The sequence below is a fragment of the Emydura macquarii genome, unplaced genomic scaffold (genome assembly GCF_026122565.2).
Source record: "Emydura macquarii macquarii isolate MOO-44397 ecotype Brisbane River unplaced genomic scaffold, CSIRO-AGI_Emac_v2 contig_1876, whole genome shotgun sequence".
In the NCBI taxonomy this organism is placed as follows: Eukaryota; Metazoa; Chordata; order Testudines; family Chelidae; genus Emydura; species Emydura macquarii.
Genome location: NW_027132013.1, coordinates 1,771,837 through 1,789,498, shown reverse-complemented (window position 1 = coordinate 1,789,498; position 17,662 = coordinate 1,771,837). Strand labels below are relative to the sequence as shown.

The window sequence follows — 17,662 nt, the reverse complement described above, 5'->3', positions numbered from 1 at the left end:
CCTATTTCTCCTATTTTAATCTTCCACTCTCCCTTCTCCACCCGTAAACAAAAATAACCCACCATATCGTGGCCACCATGGAGCCCTCATATCTTTTTGTAAAAGAATCCATGAATAAAGCAATATGTTGTCATCTAATGGCATAGTGGAGTCAAGGTTTCTGGGTTTTCTTCCCCGCTCTGTCACAAACTTGCTTTGTGGCTTGGAACAAACCATTTATCCTCTTTATGGCTCAGTTTCCTCATCTGAGAAATGGCTATATTTGAGGCTTACTGTTTGTAAAATGCTTTGAGGTTCTCAGGTAAGAAGTGCTTTAGAAGTACAAAGTTACTGAAAACTATTAGTTTATATAGAAAGTGTGGTGATAGCGATCTGATCTTGTATTGTTCCTTAATATTCAAGGATATTTTAAATCAGCAAAATTTAGTCAATGAAATGTTCCATACAAAAATAATTAAATGATGTTGTCTCAGGGATTTCCAGTGCTGAGTCTTTCCAGCTGAACAAAGCAGCAGAATAAAAGTTTCCCAGTTAGAATGAAATCCAGGCAGCTTTAAACTACTATGAAAAATACATAAACTGAACTAGACCTATTCTGAGACTGTGTTTTTCAAAGGCATTTTATTCCCAGTTACTCTAGAACAGTTCTCACTCTGATATGCTCTAAACTGAAGATTGTATTTTCTTTTCAGAATAAATAAAAGCTCTAAACCAGAGCAGATTGCACTTCTGTGCTGATGTATCTGTATGTTTGCCCACTAATCTCATAGTGAAAAATTGATGCAGAATATAAATCAGGGTGAACTGTAAAGAATGCCTTTACTGTAAACAATACGTCTTTAGGAAACCTAGGTATTTCCATGCCAGATCAGACTAATGGTCCTTCTAGTTCAGTATCCTGTCTCCAGCAGTGACCAGTATCAAGTGCTCCAGAGGAAGCAAAATGCAGAAGGCAATTATGGGATAATCTGCACCAGGAAGGATTCCTGCTAACCTCCGGTAGTTGTTGATTTATGCCCCAAAGCTTGAGGATTTTCAAAATGCACTTCTGTTAATAACAGTCTACGTAAATGGGCTACCACCTGTAAAAATCTTCAAGTTGTTAACTTCTGGCATTGCTGACTTCCCCACACATAAGTTGCTCCTAGTAGTTTTATTTGTAAAAGGTTTTCACAAGATATGTTCTTATTTTGCTAAGACTATTCTAACCTCTCTACTTCTCTATGTTGTATCTGGCTAACAAACACTGGAAGACACCATGTAATTTTTCCTAATTCCTTAAATCAGCACACTCTTTTATTTGGTGAAGATAAGAGTATTCATTCTACAATGTCATTTAATTTTCAGGCTCACCTTGTGGCAGCATTTGAACAGAGCCTTGGAAACATGACTATTAGACTACAGAGTTTGACTATGACAGCAGAACAAAAGGCAAGTTTGAGAAACATTTGTACAGTATACATATGTGTAGACACACACATCCCAGTGGGGGGGAGGACCAAATGATTTTTAAAAATTAATTCACAATAGTGGTGTTTTTATGAAACCTGTTTTACAAACTTGATAAGTTGCCCTGCTCTCTTCATTCCTTCCGAACCATCTGGAACCGGCCACTGTCCGAAGACAGGATACTGGGATAGATGGACCATTGGTCTGACCCAGTATGGCCATTCTTATGTTCTTCTGAAAGAGGATAATCCTTTTATTTGTATTTGCATGTGATTGGTGGGATAATAGCACAAGAATGGGAACCTGGATCTCCTACATTATGTTCCCAACTGTGACTCCCTTTGTAGCACTGAGCACATCACTTAACCTTCCTGCCTTGCTATTTCCATCTGTAAAATTGCTTGCTTACCTCACAGGGGTGTTGTGAGGATTGATTAGCTAATGATTGAAAATTGCTTTGAACATAGGAAATGCTAATTACTGCTTTTTATTACAATTTGTCTTCTTTCCAATACTTACACATGTGTATCCAGTAAAAATGCTATTAAATGTTACTGCATGATGTACAACCACCAATTTTAGTGCTATTTTAATGCACACTAATTTCTGCACATTATGGAATGACAATATTTGAACTCTTAGAAAGTATTATATCAAAGGTCCAGTCAATAGCACACTACACACCAAGCCTCAGCACATTCCTTATGCACCGCAGACCACTCACCTACACCCAGACTGAAAGGAAACTGCCTGGGAACAGCTACATGGAATCTAAATTTATAGTTGGCTCGTTTGTTTCTTTTTCATTTCAGGATTCAGAACTGAATGAGTTAAGGAAAACCATTGAGCTCCTGAAGAAGCAAAACGCTGCTGCCCAAGCTGCCATTAATGGAGTAATTAACACACCTGAGCTCACCTGCAAAGGTAAAGAGGCAAAATCTACTTTTAACAGCAGTGCAGCACTCCTGAGACACTACTCCTCTTGGTAATATCTGATGCAATTTGCCTTGCCAGAGACTGGCTTTGTATATATCATCAACTGTATTTGCTCCTGCTTTGATGTAATATGGAGATTTATAAATTTGTATCTTAGTAAAGCCCTATGGTTTTCATTGGTACCTTCTATTTAAATAAACTATTGTCAGACACTTCTGTGCTGTCTAATAAGCAGTTTAATAAAACTTTGCTATCTGCAGTGTATGTTGCTCAAATTCACTGTGAGCATTTCATGATTCTCATCTCTACACAGCAGAACAATAAAGGAACAAAATCTCTCTTCTAAGAGTTGTGGATATTTTCAAATCTCTGAGTAACTACCTGATTCTTTTAAAAAATATATTTTTTTTTATTCCAGTGCAAAAGCAAGGGTCCAATCCTGCAAAGTCTACCTCACACTCCTAGTCTCATTGACTTAAATTGGGACTATTTGCACGAGGAAAGGTTTGCAGGCTCATATGTGAAATATTAATAATTGCAGGAGAAACAAGGAATGTTGCCGTGAACTATACAATGCACCATATTGTGCAAGAGATTCTAAATATGCTTAATTCCTGCTGAAACGTTTTTGCAGGGATGAGAAACCAGTGGAGATACTGAAATGTCTTGAGTAAATTTGACTATGTCTCTGTTCACATTCAGGTACTGGGACTGCCCAACCTGCTGACCTGAGGATTAGAAGGCAACACTCTTCAGATAGTGTCTCCAGTATTAATAGTGCTACCAGTCACTCCAGTGTGGGAAGCAACATAGAGAGTGATTCAAAGAAAAAGAAGAGGAAAAACTGGGTGAGTGTTTTTCAGGAGATTGCATGAAATGAATATAAAGTTGTCCCATGACCATGCAGGATGAAATTCGTCCCTGTGCATTAGGTCAGCACAAAGACTGTGCACCACTTAAATCACACACAGTCCCTATTTTGAAGACCCAAGTGAGTCTTAAGTGATGCATACGCCTGTGCTTGCCCTCCACATGGGAAAGAAATTTACCTTCAATAGCCAAAAGGCCAGTCATACATAAAGCTGGTAGTTGCAGTAGCTCTCAAAGACTAATTCTGGCTAAAAGTCATACGTTATTTAGTCCATTCGTGTAAAACATTAGAGAAAACTCCAAGTACATACATTAAATGAAACAAATGCATAATGAAGGAAGGATTAAGCCTCTTAGCTCATATTGTTTTCCTCTTCTGAGTGCATAGACTATTCATTTCATTTTAACATGGGCTGTATTCTGAATGCTACCATGGAATTTTTAAATCAAATAAATCAGTTTTTAAAGTTCTCTTGTGATAGAAGTTTTTTCCAAAAAGATTTCAAAATAATCATCTTTCACTTCCCACTTTTCTTTCTTTGCTCATCATGTATTGTATACAAGGTACCATGTACTGGAGGAAAGGTACACAGTATTAAATTCCATTTTTAATTAGATCATTGCTACCATAGTAATATTAACTATATTTTAGTTTGGACTGAAGTACTTAGTTCCTGTAATGTAGTCAATAAAGCAGTCCATACCCTCCTTCCCACTCAACATAAATCTTTCTGGATCCTTAGCACACTGAAACTATAAATATGCTGCTACAAAATGTTATCGTTTGCTCTTGTGAAAGTTTATTCTGAAATTACTGGTGATCTTGTTAAAGTTATGTATGAAACTCCCTTTGTGCCCATGAGACTGCAAAATTTCACTTGACCAGAATCTCATTTTAATGTATCTTTTCTATCCCAATGGTTTACCTTCAATATTTTAATTCCTCCTTTATAACACTTTCTCTCCCCTCCCCACACTCTCCAAAACCTTGGGTTGAATGAAAACAGTGGCTTCTCCAAATCCTCACAATGCTGTGTTGTGTGTTACTTGTTGGGGCACTTTGCTGGCAAGGTGGACTTTATTTTCTCTCCTCCTTGTAAACAGTTAATGAGTCCTTTTCACATCAACTAGATTAATCCTACATGATCAGTAATCCCTCAGTCATGATCAATACCTCATCATATCTTTTCAGTCCTATTTTATTAGTTATTTTATGTTTCCATGGGCTAGAAAATTTCATCCTAGCACCAAGCTACACATCTCATTTTTCATACTACTATTCTTAGAATGGGTGAGGGACATTTATTTATCGTGATAAAGATGAGCATATAAGGGTGTAGTGAAGTCAGGATAAACAGAGGAACACTATCTTGATTTCATCAAAGGAGCCCATTAAAGCAGAATGGATATAAAATTAGTTCTTTATTTATAAATTGGACATAAGTTGCACCATGTGAATGTAGAATGCTTATTTCACAAATATATGTAAAGTCATTTCTAAACTCAGAATGTCTAATTACATAATGAAACTTTACCTTCTGGCTAAAATAAAAGTACATCACAGACATGTTGCCACTGAAAACTTAGTGCAATTTAAAAAAATTTTAATTCACCATCCCTATAAAACGTGAGTTACGCTTTTGTAATACATTGAACTGAGATCTCAGTGAGCCACCAATTTAGCCATAATAACACTTGATCTTTCAGTTGTTTGTAAGTGGGAGTCCCATTGAAAGGACTTATTAATTGCATATAGGTAGAGAAGGCTGAATATTTTAACCTGATTAAATATTTATCCTCAAAGGAGAAGACACAATGTATCAGTGCCTCAGCAACCTAGTCAAGAGATTACTAGCCATGGAGAGAATAAGATGTAGGCCAGTGGTTCTTAACCTTTCCAAACTACTGTACCCCTGAAGCCTGAGTCCCACCCCCATGGGGCTGAGGCATGTAACTTAGTTTCATGGCGCCCCTGTGGCTCCAGGCAATTGCCTTTCTTGCCACCCCCAATACCAGCTCTGCACTTGCGACCCCTCTAAACCCCCAGGTTAAGAAACACTGATGTAGGCAGTTTAGAGACTCAGATTTGTGTGCCATCCCTAATGTGATGTGAAATGACCATGTGTTGTTTGAAGGTCCCATTTTTAGAGAATATAGTTCCATGTAGTCTGATTCTTGTTTGAAATGATTTGTGGTGTGTTTGTTGTTTATTGGTCATGTTTGTCTGAGAAATCCAAAGCTTTCCCCGTCACTGGCTTTCTCTGTTAAAACTTGTCTTTTTTCCTTCCCCCTTCCCTTTTGCTTGCGCTTCCTCTGGCAGGTCAATGAGGTAAGGAAGACCTACTTCAAACTATAAAATACAAAGCTAACCCAGCTATTTATATGACTAACCACGTCAGCATCAGTAACCTTGTCTGAGCCATGTTGCTTTATAACTGCAAGTTGCAATAACATTGCTATAAAAAGTTTCTTGTGCTGAATAGAATTTGGTATTTGTTGTGAGGGAGACACTCTGAAAACAGGAGACATCAGTATCCAGCCCTTTCAAGAGTTTACTCTAGTTTCCCTTATTAATCTCATTAAATGGCTAAAATTAATGGTTAATCTTCTTCCCCCCTTCCCACCCTCCCCCCAAAAAAACCAGTGACATATTTGTTGCCATTTTGTTGGAAAGATTTGCATGTTACAGTTTTTTACGTTGTGGCTTAATTTATTGCTAAAATGCATTCTTTATGATGTCTCTACTGTTATGGTTTTGTTGTTTCAGTTACGCAGTTCCTTCAAGCAAGCTTTTGGTAAAAAGAAATCCCCCAAGTCTGCATCTTCTCATTCAGATATTGAGGAGATGACTGATTCTTCTTTACCTTCATCACCAAAGCTACCACACAATGGCTCAACTGTTTCTACCCCATTGCTGAGAGTTTCTCATTCCAATTCTCTGTACGTGGAAATTTTATTTTTTAAAGTCTTTTAAAACAAGTGGTTTGGAAATGCAGCAGTGGGAAATGTATTGTAAGTCCTGCACTGACAGAGAAATGGGACAGGATGAACTAACAGAAAAAGGAGTTCCATATATTAATTAATGATACTACCCCCAGTTCAGATGGGAGCCCCATTTTGCCGTACACACATACATACACATAAGTAAAAGGATGAAATCCTGAATTCAGTGTTTTGCTGCTGACTTCAATGGAGCCAGGATTTCACCTAATGTCTGCCCTGCAGATTTCACAATCTAAGTGGATAAAATAAACCAAAGGTGGAAGAAAGGAAGTTCTATTTTTATTATTCCTATTTTACAACTGGAGCAGAGAGAGATTAGGTGTCTTGCCAGGGAAGTCCCAGGAAGTCTATGGCAGAGCTGGGAATTGAACTCATACATACATCCTGAGTCCCCATCCAGCATCTTGATCATAATACTGTGTGAAGCCAAAATACATCAACTCTCTTCTATAGTGTAATTCAATATTTTCACTGGGTCAATCTCTCAACAAGATATATTTGTGTAAGGGAAGTAATTGCAACCAAGGTGATCTTGGACTGCAGCATTAATTGAAACTTCTCCTTCTGCTATCAGTTGTTCCAACACAGGTTGACATCTGGGATTTCGTATTTTCTGTTAAGTAAAGACAACACATGTTGCCATAAGCTTCAGAGATGAATTTAATTTAAAAGTGGTTGAACTAGTTCAGATAACAAGAAGAATTGTTTCACTCAAACATTTATGCCAAAGCCCAATTCTCCATTCTGTCATTTGATTCACTGTGTTACCTTGGGCAAATCACAGTCTCTCTGTGCCTCAGTTTGACAATTTGTGAAGTGAGGTTAATGGTGCCTCCCTCAGAGAGGTCTTCTGAGGATAAATTAATGTTTATAAAGTGCTGAGAGAACCTTGTAAAGCTATTTTATAATTACAGTGTATCAGTAACGTCTTCATTTTGATTTGGATCAGTAGAAATAGAGGTGCCACAAGAGCAACATTCCTGAGCTCACTGAAATCAGGAAGCCCTGAAAATTGTAAGAGATCCTATCTCATGAGACTTGCAGATTGATTTCAGATCAAATGCATTTGAATAGTATCCAAACTTAAAGTTTCCTATCATTTGTTTCCATGTAAGGAGGTATGATTCAGGAGAACAAGGGCGATAAGATGTCGATGACATGAAATAATCCCCCACCAGATTTAAAGGTCACGGTTCTTCTACCTCTTAATTGCAATATCGTCACTTTCAAGCCACCTCAGTCATGATGCTGTGGAGTAGTCAAAGCTTAAAGCCATCTTTTAATATTGAAATGCATCATATCTTTTTTGATTCTGTCTGTCATCAATCAAAATGCGCTGTGCATATGGCTAGTCTTAACAAGTATCTGGAGAGCCAGCAGGCTAGGGACAAACTGAGAAAAGGCCAAATACTTCAGCTACAGGGAGGGCACTAGTATGAGTAAGGCATACATGTTTTGATTTATTTGTTTTCTGATGGGTGGGAAAGCTTTGCTTATTTACTTAGGGATTTAGACAGAGACATTTTAAACTGAAGCCTCCCTCAAAGCATACAGCTCAGGTGCTGATCATCCCATGTACAAACCTGAACATCAGCCTCAATCTGCTTAATTGCTTTATATTGGGTAGCAGGCTCAGGCAGATCAAAAAAGAGGCATTAGTAGAATGAAGAGGCAGCATGACAATCTTCCAGAAAATGGGAGGGGTATAGTGGCACATATATGTGCTGAAAGGCTATTCACCCAGAGTTTTGGGGGGAGAACAACAAAAATGCCATCACAATAAACTTCCAAGCATGAGTGGTTTAAAGTGAGCAGGAATGTATCATGTCTGAATAGGGTTCCAAAGCCCTCCAGAATCATTCAGGGAAGCCCAACTGTGCACACCTGTTGAGCTTTAAATCTTTCTGTAAGCTCATGAATCGCCAAGTGACTGCTGCTACTCTTTGTACCTCCTTAATTTATTTGGATTTTTAGTGTTTAAAAGATTTCCTGCATGATGACTACTTTGAAAGAAATACTAATGTTGTCTGGTAATCACCAGAATTTAGTTTCATGTACTAATCTTATTACCCTCAAAGCATAATTCCTGTGCTGGTAGAGACAGTTTCTGATGTTTCAGTGTCATAGGTTCATAGAGTCATAGATTCCAAGGCCAGAAGGGACCATTGTGATCATCTAGTCTGACCTCTTGTGTAACACAGGTCAGAGAATTTTCCCCAAAATAATTCCTGGAGCAGATCTTCTAGAAAAACATCTAATCTTGATTTTAAAATGATCAGTGATGCAGAATGCACCACGACACTTGGTAAATTGTTCCAATGGTTCATTACTTTCACTGTTAAAAATGTACTCCTTATTTCCAGTCTGAATTTCCAGCTTCAACTTCCAGCCATTAGATTGTGTTATATCTTTCTCTGCTAGACTGAGGAGTCCATGATTAAATATTTGTTCCCCACATAGATACTTATAAACTGTAATCAAGTCACCCCTTAACATCTTTGTTAAGATAAATAGATTGAGCTCTTCGAGTCTGTCACTATAAGGCATGTGTTCTAATCCTTTAGTCATTCTCGAAAACCCTCTCTAATTATTTAGCATAAAGATCAACAGATACTGGGGTAGATGGGCCAATGGGCCTGATCTGTGAGTTAAGGAGAGGATAACAGGCTGGATGGGCTATGGGTCTGATCATGGGAAGTTAGGAGAGGGAATTTAACCCCCACAGGTTCCTCCAATGGAGAATGACTCAAGGCAACAGGTTCACCCCAAAAAAAGGAGAAGGGGCAGCAATTAAAATATATGGGGAACTTCCTCTGAGAGGATTTTTTAAAATCAATATTTGGTAATTATAAGGAAAGTGGTAAAATCTGATATTTGTTATCAATGTTCAGTGAGTAAAAAGAAAAGGGTACAAATATGAGTTCCATTGTCACAAATTAGAGGAAAGTGGAAAAGTTTGAAGGATTTTATAGCCATAGTTGATACACGGTAAAGAGGTAAAATTTGGGTGTATTTCATATCAGCATTTGATAATTAAAGAAAAAAGGAGCAAAATTTGCAAGGATTTTATATCAATCAGTATTCAAGAATTGGAGAAAAGGGCAATATGTGAGGAGATTTAATGTTAATGTCAGATAGTTATATGGGAAAATCTCAAGGGATAATAAATCAGTCATAGATAACGAGAGAAAATGGGGCAAAATTTTGCAGGAATTTTGTATCGATATTTTAGAATTGAGGAGTAAATGAGACAAAAACTTCTGTGTAGAACTTTATCTATCTCATCATTGGTGCTGTAAGCAGCAACTGATTTCTGCCTACAAAAATAACCTACTAAGCACCTCTTACTGAATCGGGGAATTGTTTTTGCTTTATTAACGAAATGATCTGAAACAACATTTGAAAGTAATGCTGCCAAGCTCTCTGGTTTACTGACTGTTTTATAATCTTTCACAGTATTTCTGAATGTACTGACAGTGAAGCTGAAACAGTCATGCAGTTACGCAATGAGCTAAGAGACAAAGAGATGAAACTGACTGATATTCGTCTGGAGGCCCTTAGCTCTGCCCACCAGCTAGACCAGCTTCGGGAAGCAATGAACAGGATGCAGGTAGGAAAGGAACAAAATAAAAAAAAACGTTTAAAATTTGCTTTGATCTGTTAAAGACTTAATAGTCCACCACACTGCATAATTTCGGAGGATGTGTAAAATCAAGATCCTCTGACCTCTCATGGTCATTGAAGGTCCAATGGCACTTTTCACCAACATAGACGTGGGAACCTGGTGTCTTGGCTAAATTCCAACTTGGGTGAATGCATTCTGCCTCTCTACACTCCTCTGGCATTACAATTTCAATTAGAAGCTACTTATGTAGATAAATCACTTCATCTACCACCAGTGGTCCTTTAGACAGTTGCCATGCTCCATCCAGAGCTGACTGCATTTCAGTGGGGGTGGGAGGGTGTGAAGTGACTCCTATGAATCTATAGTTTGCAGTATGCTTTGGGAAACTTTTATCAGAATGTAAAGGATTATCATTGGATGAACATGCAAAAGCCTTACACTCAACTTGATGGCATTTCTGTCTGTCTGTATGTAACACAATAGAGTTTGAATGCTGCATCCAAACAATTCCAAAATTTCAGGGCATATTCTAGGCACCAGTGGCCAGAATCCTGTTGATTTTGAGGAACACTGAAAATTCAAAAGGGGGAAAATGAGGGACAGTATTGTCGAGGTGAGTGTGAGGCCTTTGCAAGCTTGTCCAATTAGGGTAATAGGGCTACGGAGAAATGGGGAGGACAATGGGGAACAGGGACATGCACACAGATTCTGACATGGTGGGGATGATGGGAACTGGGGGGAGGACAAATGGAGGCACACAGAGCCCCTGGTGTGAGAAGATTGGGGCACCCTGACATGGAAGATGGGAAATGGGGAACACACAGAACCTCTGGTGTGGGGGGAGACTGGGGATCCTGATATGGTGGAGGGGTGAATGCAAACAGAGCCTCTGGCATGGGGGGAAAAAGGAGGAATAGGGATCCACACAGAGCACCAGCATAAGGGAGAATGGCAATGGAGTGAAAGGGACTACAAGAACCTCTGGCAGGAAGGGGACATTGGAGGACCCTAGTACAAGTGGAGGGGGGAATTGGGACACACATGGAGTCTCTGCCTTGAGGGGAGAGAATGGGGGATGCAGGAATAGAAGGAGAGGGAATGGGGAGACACACACAACCCCTGGCAGGGGGACAGAGAGATTGCAGGGAATCCCAGAAGTATAGGGGGATGGGAGGATGGCACAAAAGGAGCTTATGAGTTGGAAAGGAGGAATACAAGGAGCTCCTGATGTGTTCATGCACTTGGCCTACCAACACTACAAAGCACATGGACTCTCTAGATTTCTTAGTATTCTTAGTATTTTTCAAAGGGATTTTGAAAAGTGCATCTTACTAAATATCTGGGGGCTTATTCTTTAGATAGTTAAGTTAGTTTCTTTGAAAGTTTGCAGCCACTCTCAAATGAATTGAGGTAGCATGTTCCTCTTGTCTACTGACTTTTATTTTCAAGAGCGAGATTGAGAAGTTAAAAGCTGAAAATGACCGGCTGAAGTCTGAAAACCATGGCAGCTGTAGCAGGGCTCAGTCTCAGGTTTCCATTTCATCCTCGCCAAGACAGTCCATGGGTCTCTCTCAGCACAGCCTGAACCTCACAGAGTCTACCAGCCTTGGTGAGCATAAATGTGAAAGGCAGTGGGCAAGTTTTATCCTGTAGTTGGAACATTCACTTTGGTTAGCCATGAAGAACAAAAGAGTAAGGATTATTAATGGCTGTGGTGTGGATACATGTCAGCCACTGGGATAAACCCTTCCATTAGAATGTCGTCATAGTTCTGCTGCACCCTAAAATGTGGCTTTCCAATTATGATCTCAGTTACACAGAATCATGTTCAGAGCCATTTAACTGTGTACATTTGCCAACATAATATTTTGTAGGAAGAAAAATATGGGGTAACTGACGGGTAATTATCTTTGACTTTACCTTTTTAAGAATCATCTGCAGATATGGCAGGGATGTCAGTAACAGTATTCTCATCTTTTACCTCTGTGCATGTAAGGACTAAACCGTGTTCCATTCCAGTGTAATAGCAATATTGGTGTAATGATCTTCATTGCTGTCACTGTAAAACTAAGAGACTGCTGACGTTTTCCATTCACAGACATGCTATTAGACGACGCTGGTGATGGTTGTACTCGGAAGGAAGGAGGCAGGCATGTTAAAATAGTTGTTAACTTTCAGGATGAAATGAAGTGGAAGGAGGTGAGTCATATTCTATATTAGGCCTGCTTCTACACCGTGTCCTCAGCTTTGAAACATAACTGGTTTTGGGCTTGATCCTGAACTCCTTTCTTTACTGCAATGGAATCTGTTTTGCATTTCTTTCTGCAAACATTTTAAAATTCTTTTAGCAGTTCTCCAGTACTCAGAATAATTTAGCATTCAAATCATTCCATTGAGATATAGGCAATAAGAAAAGTGGCTGCCTCATCAGCAAACAAATGGATCCAGTCTGAGGAGACCTAAGACTTGTCAATCCAGCCCAAATTGTCAGAATTTAAATCAGGGTCACATTTTCAAACTATTCCATGCTTAAAAACTCGCTATCCCCTGACCTCGGAACACACCTGGTTAATTTTAAACTGATTAAACAACAAATACGTTTAAAGTATTGTGCATTGCAGCCCACTTAATACATTTGTGGTGCATGCGTAAATCTGCTAATCTGCAATTACAGAGCACCAGTCTTACCAAATCATTGAGTAGCTGTTCCTTAATAAACACTTATGCAAGGAATAATTTGTATCACTCAGACATGCATGTATTAAATAGGATGACATAAGATTGATCAAATAATTGGAAATGCAGCCGAGTCAACAGATCTGCTTTCCATTAAATGCCAATTTATTTGAATAAATTATGTAGGGAAATTAATTCACCAAGGATGATGCACCCATGTATAAGCAAATAAACTATAAAAAGGATTTGTTTAATTCTATTTGACTAGACTGTGCATTCATGGTCAGAAAAGTAATTAAATAGAAATGATATCGTATTACACTGATGTGTCTTGGAGTCATATCTGTTGTCTTTAATGACAGCAACTATTTTTCTTAGGTTAGCAGTGCAGATCCCACGCAGTTGTTGAAAAACAAGTTGGTTGCTATTCTTTCTGTTTTGCCTTAGACAATCATGAAAAAATTGTCAACTAAATTCTCTTAGTATGATCTTTATTGCCAAGAGATAGAAAGCACCTAACTTGATTTTCAGATCCCTAGTAGAGTTGAGTAGAGAGTAGAAATGAGAAGGGGAAAACATTTTTCATTTGCAAATTGAGCATATTTGATCTGGAAGTTATTGAGAAAATAATATGGTACCATAATGTCTGTTCTGATTATAATGGCTATAATTTTCTTATAATTTGCTTTCTTGCTAAGCTGTAGTTCCTGATATTTAAAACTTCTGGTGGATTGAATTTTAAGTGCTATATTAATAACCGTTATTTTAACTGTGCATTTAACAATGCGAAGGCTATTCAGTAGAATCGAGGGAGGATTTTTGTATGGTTTTCAAAATTTACCATATGTTGTTATAAAGTAGAGGCAAGTTGTGGTAGAAACAAACTAGGATTCTAAGCAAATCAACTACTTTGGACAGTCTCACATCATTAGCTTTCTTTTCACTTTAATTAATACGCTTGTATTCATTAGGATTCCAGGCCCCGCCTCTTCCTCATTGGCTGCATTGGAGTCAGTGGCAAGACAAAATGGGATGTACTGGACGGGGTTGTTAGACGGTTATTCAAGGTAAACAGTGACAATTTACTGTGTATATGAATCTTCCCTCTCAGTAATTACTCTTTTCATAGTTAACAGTACATCTGTGGACCTTCATGGAGTCTCGGATTTGCATACTGGTCTGAATGCAAGCATGGCTCCAGGGAACACTGAATTTGAGTCTTGGCTCAGACATACATGCTGTGTGACTTTGGGCAATTTAGTTAACCTCTTGCTACCTTGCAACTTCCCTGTCTGTAAAGTAGAGATAATAGTTGCCCTCCTACTTCACAGGGATGCCGTGAGGATTAATTACATAATATTTGAAAATACAAAGCACTACCTAACTGTTGTTATTGTGTGTTGTTATTGTAGCTTAGAACCTTTAGGGCAAGTAGATTTTAGAAGTTATTTTTTCACCCCAGGAATATATCATTCATGTGGATCCAGTGAGTCAGCTAGGATTGAATTCAGACAGCGTTCTGGGATACAACATTGGGGAAATCAAACGCACAAATAGTGCAGAGACACCTGAGCTGCTGCCCTGTGGCTATCTGGTTGGCGAAAACAACACCATCTCAGTTACTATCAAAGGTAATTATACTTTATCCATCCCTTGTAGTTCTAAGTAATTATAGCTCTGACAAAGCCTATGGTTTTAGGAAGCTCAGGGAATCAGAGAAGTTTTATTACATTTCTTTTTTCCTGTTTCTCTCTTAACCCTCCTGTACCTTCCTCCTTCAGTTACATTTGTTAATGTAAGCATTAGACAACTAAGAGTTTTAGGACATTGTTCTTGTGCCCAAATCACTATATCTTCTTAGTCCTATAATAGTAGTAATAACAATTGCACTTGCAGCAGATTTCATCCAGGATTCTGAATGCACTGTGAGCCAGACTCTGATACCCTTACTCGTACTGGTTAGCATCTTTCTCCTCAAATGGCCCTATTGACTTCAATAAAGGTCTCTCATTGGATCTCAGCTAGAACCAAGAAAAGATCCCAAGATTCATGGTTTGAACTCTGTTGCATTCTTTCTTTCTTTCTTTCTTTCTTTCTTTCTTTCTTTCATTGGCGGGGAGGAATCTTTTCTATTTCTTTTGGAGTCCTAAAGATCACTCATTCTGTTTCTCCCCACTTTTCAGACCTGTGCCACAATCAACTTCCTTTTAGCTGAGGTAGACTGGGTGGGAATCCCTTTATTGGCTGACAATGCTGCTCACTTAATCAACCAGAGGTGCTGTTCAGCAACAGATAATGTTCTCTTCCTATCACATAAAGGGCTGAGCAGCTTTCCAGTTATGAAAAAGAGGGAACAGAAATGGAATCCATTTTTCTTGCATGGCCCTACACAGCGGCAGTACCATTAAGTTACCACCACAGTCCCGCCCATGTAACTCAGCACTGGTGTGCACTAACGGTTCTGAAGTATGCTTGATCATGGTACTGTTTGAAACAGTATTTTGTTAAAGTGCACCAGCAGGGTCTCCATGATCAATTAAAGCGCAACACATTAGTGTGCTTTAGAAATCACACTCCCATGAATTGTACAACCCCACGGAGTAAACAAGCCCTTAGTGTGAATAGTGTTAGCTGTAAAGTAGGAAAAACATAATCACAAAAATACTGAAACATTTCAGTTTATTCAGGTTTACCTCAGAACCAGGACATTCTTCTGTACACTTGAACAGTACAACTTGAATGCAAATGTTGCTTAAGAACTTGTCATACTAAATAAGCTATATATTCAGCTTGTAATAGTTTTACTTGTGCTTTGTAGACCATTTATGATATATTTCATTTTTTATTTAAAAAATTATATTTTAATCAATTCATGGGAAGCCAGTAATTCATATATTCCTTCCAGATATAGAGCTGTGCATACAAATGTTTGATCTTGTAAGTAATCAGTCAGGTGCTAACAATTCTGTTGGCATATGATGTGCCAAAATTCCCTTCCTTCAGTTTGATTTTAAGCTGTGTTGCTTGCTGTGAGCCAGTTCTGCCTAAAGTGATTGCTGACATTGCACAAATGCTCCTCTATGGAAATTTTTATGCCTGAAGCTGTGTCTATCATAATGCACAGAAGGAGTTTAATTGCAAATGGTTTGGATGTTTGGTGAAGGCAGAGGGACTTGATGATAGAAAGATTTTTTGTTTTGTTTTGTTTTGTTTTGCAGAGTGAAAATAAATGGCTAAATTCTGGTTAAATGTCTCTCTTTCTGTGGCTGAATTTAACAATGAAATGGCCTGGGAACAAATTCCTCTACAACAGAACTGGAAGCCAGGCTTTACCAGGCAATTCTTGGTAGACAAAATAAACTTTCACTGCTCCATGGTGGAGGAAATTCAAAGAATGGAGCTGCAAGATAACTCATGGGCATATATGATTAACCAGTAATCATATCTGTGACCACTTTGTCCAGGATAGGACTTAGGCAGCGTAGACTGTGTTGGCTAATCTGGAGCTAGAGAGTCAGGAGAACTACAGGAACCTGTCTGGGGCAGAGGTGCCAGTAAAGACACTCCTTTTGCATTCAGTATAACTAACGTGATTCGTGACTTTTCTGTACCAGGGGGGATGCTATAGTGTAGGGAGAAGTCTTCATTTAGAGTCAGGAAGGTCTGATTCTGATTGGTGTGGATGGAGTCTGCAACTTATGAGTGAAGCTTTTGGGTTGTTTCCTGGCCACATGGGGGACACACACAATCAGATTTTCTATTTGAAATCAGTGCTTTCTTTTACCCTCTAGCTCTAATTTAGTCTAAACTTATACATCCATTTATTTATACATACATTAGTCTAAATACATACATTTTGATCAGTAGGAACTGATATTTTTGCTACTGAGAGAGAATTTTAAAAAAAATTTTAAGTACCTTTAGAAAGCTGTGGATCCCCACTCCCCCAAATGATGATTTTTTTTTCTAAATGCAGGTATCTGTGAGAACAGTTTGGACTGTCTGGTGTTTGAGTCACTGATTCCAAAGCCTCTATTGCAGCGATATGTGTCTCTCTTGATGGAACATAGGCGGATTATCTTGTCTGGGCCAAGTGGCACTGGTAAAACATACTTAGCTAATCGTCTGTCTGAGATTATGGTACTTAGAGAGGGCAGAGAGCTGGCTGATGGAGTTATTGCAACCTTCAACGTGGATCATAAGTCCAGTAAGGTGAGGAAATGGGAGGCATCTTTGCAGAAACACTATTACTATGTGCCAGAAATGAGGGATTCAGCTGTTAAACTTTAAGTAAATATCAGTAGGCTACTATGATTTAAAGCCTCAGTGGGAGCTATTGGGTGCTTTGGAAAAAAAAGATAACAGTATAATGCACATCTACGTTGTATTAACCTAAAAGTTAGATAGGCTATGCGGCTACAAGTAATAGCAGCAGCATCCTGCAAATGGTATTTCTGCATTTGCAGTAGACATATTCCCAAGCTAATATGACATGGCTTTGCACTACAAATTTTTCTGTGTATACCTCTGGTAAGGTTTGTAAGTAAGAAAATGAAGCTGTCCTGCCAAACTTTATATGTAATGGCCTCTGGCAAATTGCAGAAGGGAGTTCTCTGGAGCAAAGTGCTGGCTGGAAGTGTAGTCACCAGCAACTGATATAATGTAGGACATCCTGTTTAATGCACACTTTAGCAGTGATGAGAGCAGAGCAACCTCTCCCAAATGCTCAGCAGTGGCACTAAACTCCTCCTTCGTTCATGCCATCCAAATTCTGCCACTGCAAAGGAGCATCATGGCCAGGCTGATTCTCTGTGCTGTGGTTAGTAACACAATGGCAAGAACACGATCAAACATGGCAAGAATGGGCAGTGGAGGTGCACTGCTACTTCTGCAACTTTCTGACCTGCCTTACCCAGTATACTGAGATATGAGTAAGTGCAGCATGGCCAGAACAGTATAAAGCAAGGGGCTTTAACAAAAAGTCAGGCTCTGCCCCTTGGGAATGCTTACATAGGCTACCCAAGCAGGACTCCGGGTACATCTTTGAGTCTGTAACACCAGCAAGTGTTCAGGCTAAAACAAAAGTTAAAAATAGAAATCATA

General features: G+C 38.9%; 1 protein-coding gene across 11 annotated transcripts in view; it reads left to right on the top strand.

Moving 5' to 3' along the window:
- Positions 1 to 17,662, top strand: part of NAV2 (neuron navigator 2) — a 333,333-nt gene that overhangs the window by 297,680 nt on the left and 17,991 nt on the right. For 10 of the 11 annotated variants that reach the window (XM_067558196.1, XM_067558193.1, XM_067558197.1 and 7 more), the window contains 10 exons: positions 1,348 to 1,431; positions 2,262 to 2,373; positions 3,088 to 3,233; positions 6,023 to 6,195; positions 9,715 to 9,868; positions 11,333 to 11,492; positions 11,982 to 12,082; positions 13,531 to 13,626; positions 14,022 to 14,190; positions 16,536 to 16,771. In XM_067558196.1, the coding sequence (XP_067414297.1) occupies positions 1,348 to 1,431; positions 2,262 to 2,373; positions 3,088 to 3,233; positions 6,023 to 6,195; positions 9,715 to 9,868; positions 11,333 to 11,492; positions 11,982 to 12,082; positions 13,531 to 13,626; positions 14,022 to 14,190; positions 16,536 to 16,771 (1,431 nt within the window). Of the gene's footprint in view, positions 1 to 1,347; positions 1,432 to 2,261; positions 2,374 to 3,087; positions 3,234 to 6,022; positions 6,196 to 9,714; positions 9,869 to 11,332; positions 11,493 to 11,981; positions 12,083 to 13,530; positions 13,627 to 14,021; positions 14,191 to 15,777; positions 16,019 to 16,535; positions 16,772 to 17,662 lie in introns of those variants that run through there. The other variant, XM_067558201.1, reaches the window with a different exon arrangement.